The sequence below is a fragment of the Wyeomyia smithii genome, chromosome 3, assembly GCF_029784165.1.
Source record: "Wyeomyia smithii strain HCP4-BCI-WySm-NY-G18 chromosome 3, ASM2978416v1, whole genome shotgun sequence".
Classification (NCBI taxonomy): Eukaryota; Metazoa; Arthropoda; class Insecta; order Diptera; family Culicidae; genus Wyeomyia; species Wyeomyia smithii.
Genome location: NC_073696.1, coordinates 203,736,869 through 203,745,919, shown reverse-complemented (window position 1 = coordinate 203,745,919; position 9,051 = coordinate 203,736,869). Strand labels below are relative to the sequence as shown.

Sequence of the window (9,051 nt, the reverse complement as noted above, 5' to 3'; positions counted from 1 at the left end):
GGATAGCTTCTAATGTTTTAGAAAGTGTACTCTGTATTGCTCCAGTGGTGGCAATACAAGCTAGCCGCTGAAGTTTATCTAGCTTCCTCGTTGCCGTGGTCTCCTTGGTTTTTGGCCACCATACTAACGGAGTGTGCATTCCAGGTTAATTTAGCATCTAGCATTACACCGAGATACATAACTGAGTCGCTGTATTTGATTTCCACCCCACTAAGACTAAGGTGCAGTTTTCTTTTTTTTTTTTTTGTGAAGGGAACAATTGATATTTTTGCTGGGTTGATACTCAGGCCTTCTTTTATAACCAAGGGCGTGTAAGGTTTCAGGCTTGCTGCATCCTATCTCATATCACATTGTCGAAATTTCCACGAATCACTATAACTAGGTCTTCAGCAAAGCCCACAACTTCAAACCCTTCTACCTCAAGCCCCTTAGAAGGCGTCAACCACCAATGACCATAGCAAGGGAGAGAAAACCCCCCCTTGCGGGCAACCTTTAGTTGCAGTCACGATGGTTGACGACCCAGCCAGCTCTGAGGTTATTTGTCTGTTTGTGAGCATGCTATGGATCCCTTCGACTGTGCAATTATCGAAATGTCTCTTTTTCATGGCTTGTGTCATCGATAAATATGAAGCATTATCGAGAGCCCCTTCAATGTCGAGAAATGCGCACACCCAAGCAGCACTTGCAACATGTTTTCAAATGAGACTACTCAATATTTGTTGTTTTATAACGTTTTTAACGGTGCAAGAAACTTTTTCGGTTACTCTGAAGAAATATAAAAGAATTGAGCAACATTTTGTTATTTACGTGTATCATTCTCGTAACTGAAAACTAGAAATTGCTCAATAGTTTTCTGCAATCTATTTCCAACTGCATATTTCATGCTGCTTTTAAATAACGATAATGTCACATGATGTTGCATATTGTTGTTTCACAAACGTTTTCTTCTAAGGAAAGCAAACTAGTGATAAAAATGTATAGCAACATCTTGTTGAACCATATATTTGCTAAAATTACCACACAGTAAACAGCCATCTCTAATATAAACGAATGATAAATGATTATTGTTGGAAATATGGTTTTGTTATTCCATATTCCGCATGATTAACACTGCAAATCCACTGAGCAAGGTTTTCTGAACTATCGTTTCCCAAAACATTGTTTATAATTTGGCGAGTTTGAATAATAAAATTTATTTTACAACACTTTATAAAAGGCGCGTTAATAATTACGAAGTAAAAACATTTTTTGCACGGTAAATTTTGAATCGCAGGTAGAATAACATACTTATCAGAAGCGTAAGAAGTGGAAAAGTTCGATATATTTGAGGTTTTTATGATGTATGTAGTTATATCAAATTTCGCGACACCATCACCGAAGAGTAATGACAGTAAAGGTAAACAAACTCAACTTTATTTCTCCTCTCTTTTCTTCCTATACTGCAGCGGCTATCGATGCAGATGATGGTTCACATAGCACTGTTAGTTGCATATAGGCTCCACCTCCTGCGCTTTTTCGGTTATTTACAAGTTGAATAAAAGTAACCGATGCGATTTATTACAATCTTGAAATGCTGCATTGAGAGTTGCATTAGCTTCATTGCAACAATGCGTGCTGCTTGGGCAGGGCTACTTCTTTCAGCTATTTAGTCATGTTTTCAGATTTTAGGTATTCGTATATAACCTTTTCCATCGTTTTCAGCAGAATTGATGATAAACAGATGAGTCTGAATGCTTTTAAGAGTGACTCGTCGCGTTTCCCTGCGTTTGGTATACCTTTATTAGTCTCCATGCAGAAGGTATGTGATGAAGTATTAGGCTTGCCTTGAAAATCTCCATAAGAGATGAGATTAGTATATAGTATTAGTATATAGTATATTTTAAATCATGGCAAGTAGAATTCCATCTGCACCTGCGGATTTATAAGGTTGGAAGGATCTCATCGCGTTTTCCACTCTGGCTCTTGCGCAAACCTTTCCAGCAACTCTGTTCGCAACCTATTTTGTTTTATCAGACCTTGGAGTGATCACTCGAGAACATCTTAAGTCGCAGTCTGGGTTGGTTTCACAGTTTCCAGAAGTGGAACCCGTTCGAGTGGTTTTGTACGAGCGTCTTATGAAGTCTCGCCACAATTGGGGAGCATTCAATACTTTCGTAAGTGTGAACCCAGGATCGCTTGGATCTCCTTAGTTTACAATCTTTCAAGATTTTTGCTCTGTTAAATAGTTTTCGTGCTGCCTTACGAAGCTACTCGAGTCTGTCATTCCACCAGGGAACATTCCTGGTGGAAGTGACATTTTTTTGTAGGACAGTTGTTGCAGGCGGTGATTATTGCTACGCAAACTGCTTTTTAGGTTGACTCAAGTTGCTGAATCGATCTAATTTTTGTAAACATATTTTCCAATGCGAATTCCTACGCATATTGATCCCAGTTGGCTTTCCTCTATAGGCGACCTGGTTCGATGAAGCGCCCTCCCACTCGAAACAAATATGTCTATGGTCAGACATAGAAGCTTCGTCTGCCACATACTAGTTCTGAATTTTCTCCGAAATTGCTGAGCTACACAAGGTAATAAGAGTTCTTGTCTAACAGCATTTATGAAAGTGGCTTCATTTCCTTTATTGAGATTATTGAGAATATCAATGTTATTTGACGAGAAAAATTCTAAAAAACACTAACCTCGATTGTTGATGTTTGTACTACCCCACAGTGTGTGATGAGCGTTGGCATCGCAACCAATGATGAAGCTCCTGTGGGTTTCTCTGCAGTATTTGACGAACGCCGCAATGTCTTGAGTGGGAGCCTCAGGAACATCGCCAGGAAAGTATGTCGAAGCAATAATGATTTCGGAACTTCCTCTGGCGGTTGGCACCTCAACCCTGATCGCGACGAGGTCTCGTGTGATGAACGCTGTAATAGGAAAACACTTAATATTTTTGTTAGCTAATACAGCAGCTCTTGGAGAGTCAAGCTTGTCATCGTAGAATAACCTACACTTAGTTGTTTTAATACCAAGTATTCTACCTTTGTGGGCCCAAAGCTCTTGGATCCACCACTTCTAAGACAAACCTCTTCGAAAGCACGCTGGATGCTGCCTTCGCGTGGTGGAGGTTTATCTGCAGAACTTCAATGTTCTGCATCGCAATGCTTTTTCTCGCTCTTTTCGGATGTTTGGGAGAGTTGGAATCCCTTCTTGTTTTGTTTTGTCATAGAGGATGCAGAAATTTCTCTACGACCAACGACCGATTTCGTCTTAGATCCTGGGAACGGACGATTTTTCCCGTGGATCTTCCCAGAGTTCTCTAGGCACTTCGAGGGAATCACTGGTTTAACTCCACTCGGTCCTTGAACTGCTAGGAGTTCGAGATCCATGGGCGTCTGAGCACCACTGCGAAGAGTCTCTGCTTTGCCAGAAAGCACATCAACACACATTGGTACCACTAATTTCAGGGATTGTTGATGCACTTTTCATGGAGATTTGAGACTTTTCACCGACGATTTCCGGATCACCTTTGAATGCACCAGTACTGGTTTGCCGAATTTGTGCATCCGCTTGCGGTTTTTGGCGTGGCGTGGATTTACTTTCCTAAGCTTTGTTTCGCCAAGGCGGAAGTTGATGACGAAATTCTTGCTCACGAGTTTAGAGTTTATGGTTTTGACTTTTGTGCGTATTAAGGCTTGAACTTTTTCGTGTACGTTCCGTTTTTCGGAGCATCTGGATCGTTCCGGGAGTGGCCAAACCGATATTCATAAACATTATTTTTGGATAATTCCTGATGGAAAATCCTGTAGATAGAAGTGTCGTATACTATATTTGATGCAGAAATGTAATTAGGGACTTCCGGATGAAAAACAGCCATTTCTCGATGAGTTTTTGGTCGATTCCATTAACCCTTTCCCACTCACAAGGTTTATCATTAAAATTCATAGCTTCACGAGAAAATTCAAGCTGAACACTTTGTAGACTAACTAAAATTACTGTCAACTGTAGTATTTTGAAGAAAATGCCCAGTGTTGCTCTGAGGCAGCATATAAAAGTTTATGGAACAATCGTAAGCACAACAAACTTTTTTATGTCAAGATATGATGATTATAATTCTTGGTGCTTTAGAGTCACCGTGAGCGGGAAAGGGTTAAACCATTCGCTTTAGAAATCGTTTTGTCATCTAGGAGAAAGTAGGTAAAGACGGACACTGCGGGTAAGATGGACACTTTTAATATTTCACAGACTAGAATGTATTATGATAGTTGAGTGATGCGAATACCTTATTTATAGTGTGTTAATGCTTTTGAGTTGCATTATCGGTTTTCAGCAAGCATACTGTCAAATTTGTAAGTAAAACAAAGAATATTTTCGTGAACGCGCAATTTGATGTAATTTTTATTCCACGGAAAATAGTGAAAAACTCGTGAAACTTACGTGTTTTCATTTGTTCACAATAGTAAAGTGATTAATTAGTCTTTCCTCGGTTTTCTAGTGGAAATCCAGCAGATTTTCGATGTTCCGATGAAGAGCTACGATCGTTTGAAAAATTTACAACCAGGTCGGGCAAGACGGACACACTAAGGTAGGGAAAGATGGACACACGGTTTTTTCAAGAATTTTCACATATAGCATCTGTTGTGTACTACAGATGTTCACAAAGTACACCCGCGAGAGAAACCAGCAGAAACCAGCAGGCGGAGAATTTTCGCCTTCATCGAAACCCATCCTCTCAAACTGTTCACGTGATGTATAGATGGACTCTAATAACGTAGAGTAATGTATGGCCATCACTTAACACATAAATCAAAAGAATAATTAACGTACTACATCTTTTTTGTAAGTGTCCACCTTCACCTTCGTAGTGTCCATCTTACCCACCCTAAGTGTCTGTCTTTCCCAACCATGACAAAAAACAGCAATTTGTAGTCTTATTTTTGAAGACCCAAAACACATAAAACTTGGAGGAAGTTCACTAAAACCAAAAATGATTATGAAAACAAATGACCTTAAGTTTCAATTTGTATGACTACTGCGATCTTAATAGCAATAACTAAGTAATTATTTAGATTAAACCTTAGGGTGTCGTTCTTTACCTACTTTCCCCTATGCCAATGATGCAAATAAACATTTTTATCAGGTAATCCAGAAAAAAATCCACATGATATGCCTACCGGAACACAGGAATTTTTCCTACACTCGATGACCAAGGCCACATTTGTGGTCAGAAAATGAAACTTTAAAGGTTTTCCAGTTGAATGGTGTTCGAATTATTAGAATCAAACAATATTTGCCAAAGCAACAGCATTTCAAAGTTGATCAAAATTTTGCCCATCCTACCTATTCTGGCTATTCCCTGTAGGTTACAGATAAATAGAAAGGTTAGAGATGAAGAGAAATATCAAAATGATAAGCTCTGTTTCCTAATATTCACTTCTAAAAACAATTTACTCTACTTCGTGTATCGTATTTCCGTTCATTCATTGTTTATTGTCAGCTTAACCATAATCTACGAGCAAGCTAAACAAATAGCGTCGTCAGATGTGCACTTTATCACTATCGTTAACATATATTATGGCAACTAAAAATCTATTCAATAAGCTTCCCAAAGAAGTCTAATTTTACATGAATAGATACCAAAAACGAGGTTTTTTCAGTGTAGATTATTGTCTTAGGTAATTATAACTACTGACGAAGCCGTCATCCACCCTATATTATCAATTTTACCCTCAGCTACTGTCAGCATCAACCTGCTCATAAATGAAAGGTCAACTTGGCCACGCTATCTTCTCTGGAGGAAATGATAATATTTCATCACATGTGCGACAAAAAAACTCGGAACACGTAGTTATAGCGAACCCGCTCGTGTTGTGATCAATTTACTCAGAACAGAACAGTCGAAAGCGTGCCTTGGTTGTGAATAGACGCTTGTTTTTCGCCAAACGTCACTTGATATATTATATATAAAACTAGTTAGGTACGACAACAGTAACAGCCATGGTATTCAACAAAGATGAAATGCATGCACCAGCCTGGATGAACAGCGCGTTTTTAGAAAAAGTGCTTAAGCAATCAGAGAACAACAACGGGCTAAACGTAACTGAGTGCCAAATAGTCCCTGGCACGCGACCAGGAGATCATTTTGCCAGTATTATTTTTCGTGCTATTGTAAAATATCAAAGCCGTGGAGCAGATCATGAAGTTTCATTGATAGTTAAAACGGTTCCCGATGGAAATGGTTTGAAACGGGACTTACTCAAAGATGGAGTCTTGTTCGATACGGAAATCGTGATGTATAACTCCGTAATACCGGAAATGCATCGCTTACTTCGGTCGGTAGGAGATGACACGGAACTAGGACCAAGGTAAGTACTCACTGAGTAGTTCCCGAATTTAATTACACTTAAATTTTGACTAGTACACAAACGTTGTCAGCGAGAAGATGTGCAAAACGCAATACTATACCCGCAAAGTAACACATGAAAAATTCAACCAGAAAAATAATTTTGGATTTGTTCTACGAGAATATGCTGAACGTATGACGCGCTACCATTAACGTAATGATGACTTGCAGTTAAAAGCATAACTTGTCGAGAGATCTGTTGGCATCGTCAGGGCGAAAATAACAAAAACAACCATTAGCTGCTTCTATTACTGGTCGGCTTATACAACACCGGATGAGTGTTGTTCATGTAGTTTTGTTTTGTTCTTACATTTTGTTGACATTACATTTTCCAAAGGATCGAAATGATTCGATCTATTGTGCTTGCAATCGACAAGTAATTAGTGCTTAAACTCCTATTTTGGAAGCAAAAATATTATGTTTTTCACGGGCTAAAAATTATATTCAGTTGTTATCAAAAATCTGCATTAGCTTATATTGTGATTTAATGAGTTAGCATTTTGCATCCCCAAATTCAATAGAAAAGAGACGTGCGCTACACCATCAATAAAGAGGCAAAGCCTTGGTGCATTCCGATTCAGAACTTGACCTTCTGTTTACTTATACACAGACTTCGGAGCCAACTATTAAGTGTACAGGACAATTGCGGAGCTAGCGCTACGATCCTACTGACACTAACAGTCTCTCCCGAGTCAAGACTCGAACCTACGACGACTGGCTTGTTAGGCCAGCATCGTACCTCGAGACCAGCTGGGGAGGCGCTACACCATCCGTACCTGAGCCAAAATGAGAACCACGCGACAGGCTACTCGCCTGTTTCGCACTTTCGGTTATCTTATCGCCCTCCATGCGACGTCTGGACTTGCATCATTGAGTCACAATAGCTACCTTATGCGGGTGATAATTTGTTGCTGATCATTACTATTACCATTGGTTTTCATAGCTTAAACTGCTTAAATTCACTCAATTTTCTCAGAGATGGTTGGACCGATTTTCACAAAATTAGTTTCAAATAAAAGGTCTAGTTGCCCATAATGCCCAATCTAACTACACTGTATAATACCAGTCGAAAGTAACTGTGTCCGTTATGTATCAAAATGTAGGAATCACGAAACTTCATTAGCACAGAAACTATACAACCGATCTGAACAAAGTTTGAATTAAATCAACTGGCTGTTAGGGGAAACTAATAAATTTGATAAAAATGAATCATATGGCTCAAAAGTTATGAACAAAAACGTGCTCCGCAGACTTTTTAAACTCAGTCACTTTTCTTAGAGATGGCTGGACCAATTTCAACGTTCTTAGAGTCAAGTCGAAGATTCAGTTGCCAGATAGATTCCTAATTATTTTAATATAGTCAGGCGTGAAAATAACGGAAGTCTCTTATCTCAAAGCGTGGAAATGCTTAATAGTAACTATTAATAGTAACAATCTTTTCAGATTGTTGTATTTCGCAAAAGAGCCAAACGTTGTAATGGTATTCGAAGATATTTCTGTTCAAGGATATAGCATGAAAGACTCACTTCTCAGCCTGAGTGAAGCGAAGATAGTCTACAAAAAAATGGCGAGATGGCATGCAGCATCGGTGCACCTAGCTAACACGGTAGAGTCTAAATCGATATGGACAATTTGGCTAATATTCTCATTAAATCGCTTCGTTCCATTCAGGTACCAGTGATAAAAACATTGAATAAAGGTCTAGCTTCCGTTACTAACGAAGAATTTGAGTCAATCTGGGACAGCAATATTGGAATGTTGGCTAAAGTTATTCAAGAATGGCCAGGATATGAACATTTCAGTGAAAAGGTTGACAACCTAAAGAAAAAAATTTACAAAAAGCTCAGTCACATCTACCAGTTGAAAGAATCGAACATCTACAACGTGTTAAACCATGGAGATTTGCACTACAAAAATATGATGTATAAGATTGAAAACGGAACCACTAAGGATATACTACTGGTACTTGACGCAACTGAAAAAACTATTTGTTCACTAATATGTTTACACTTTTCAGCTCGATTACCAAATTAGTGTGTGGGGATCTCCAGCTATCGACATCATCTATTCCCTCTATGTTTTGTGTTCAACAGAAACCAGAGAAAACCATCGCGGCGAACTAATCAAATTTTACTACGACGAATTCGTAGCATCGCTGAATAAATTCGGACATCTCGGAAAAATTCCAACTTTACTGGACCTTAACGTTGAAATTCTTAAATGTGGTCATTTGGGTAAAATTACTGCCAGTAGATTCAAGCCGTGTCAATATTTAACAGTGTACTTTTGCAGAAATTTTCATATCAACCGCCTTCCTACCATTCATGTTTGTGAGATTCGAGGAAATGTTGGAAGAGCACTCTAAAAGCAGCAACTCGGACGAAGGTTTCGAGTTCGATTTCAGCAATAAGGAAAAAATGCAAGAAATGCTCGAGGGTAGCTATCGAAATCCTGTCTATACGGCTGTCATGCAGAAATCTTTGCCTGTCTTCCTGACTAAAGGGTTTCTAGATATTTAAGAGGATTTGCAAGGCGTCGTCTGGATTCGAATAAAAGCACGAGTATCAAGACATCTTGATGTATTTTATATGTTGTTGTGTTCCATTCCACTTGTAAAGTATATCGAAGTTCGAAAATAAAAATAAAATGCAATTTCGTGGATAAA

The 9,051-nt window shown here is 38.8% G+C and overlaps 1 protein-coding gene across 1 annotated transcript; it reads left to right on the top strand.

The window, feature by feature from the left end:
* Positions 1 to 5,796: 5,796 nt before the first annotated feature.
* LOC129731230 (uncharacterized) lies at positions 5,797 to 9,051 on the top strand. Its single transcript, XM_055691063.1, has 5 exons — positions 5,797 to 6,348; positions 7,830 to 7,992; positions 8,058 to 8,348; positions 8,404 to 8,620; positions 8,679 to 9,051. The coding sequence occupies exons 1-5, from the start codon at positions 5,981 to 5,983 to the stop codon at positions 8,903 to 8,905; spliced, it is 1,266 nt and encodes a 421-aa protein (XP_055547038.1). The 5' UTR covers positions 5,797 to 5,980; the 3' UTR covers positions 8,906 to 9,051.

Coding starts and splice junctions, on each gene's coding strand:
- LOC129731230 (XM_055691063.1), top strand. CDS start 5,981: ATGGTATTCAACAAAGATGAAATGCATGCACCAGCCTGGATGAACAGC. Junction 8,349..8,403: donor CCACTAAGGATATACTACTG/GTACTTGACGCA, acceptor TACACTTTTCAG/CTCGATTACCAAATTAGTGT. Junction 8,621..8,678: donor TCTTAAATGTGGTCATTTGG/GTAAAATTACTG, acceptor GTACTTTTGCAG/AAATTTTCATATCAACCGCC.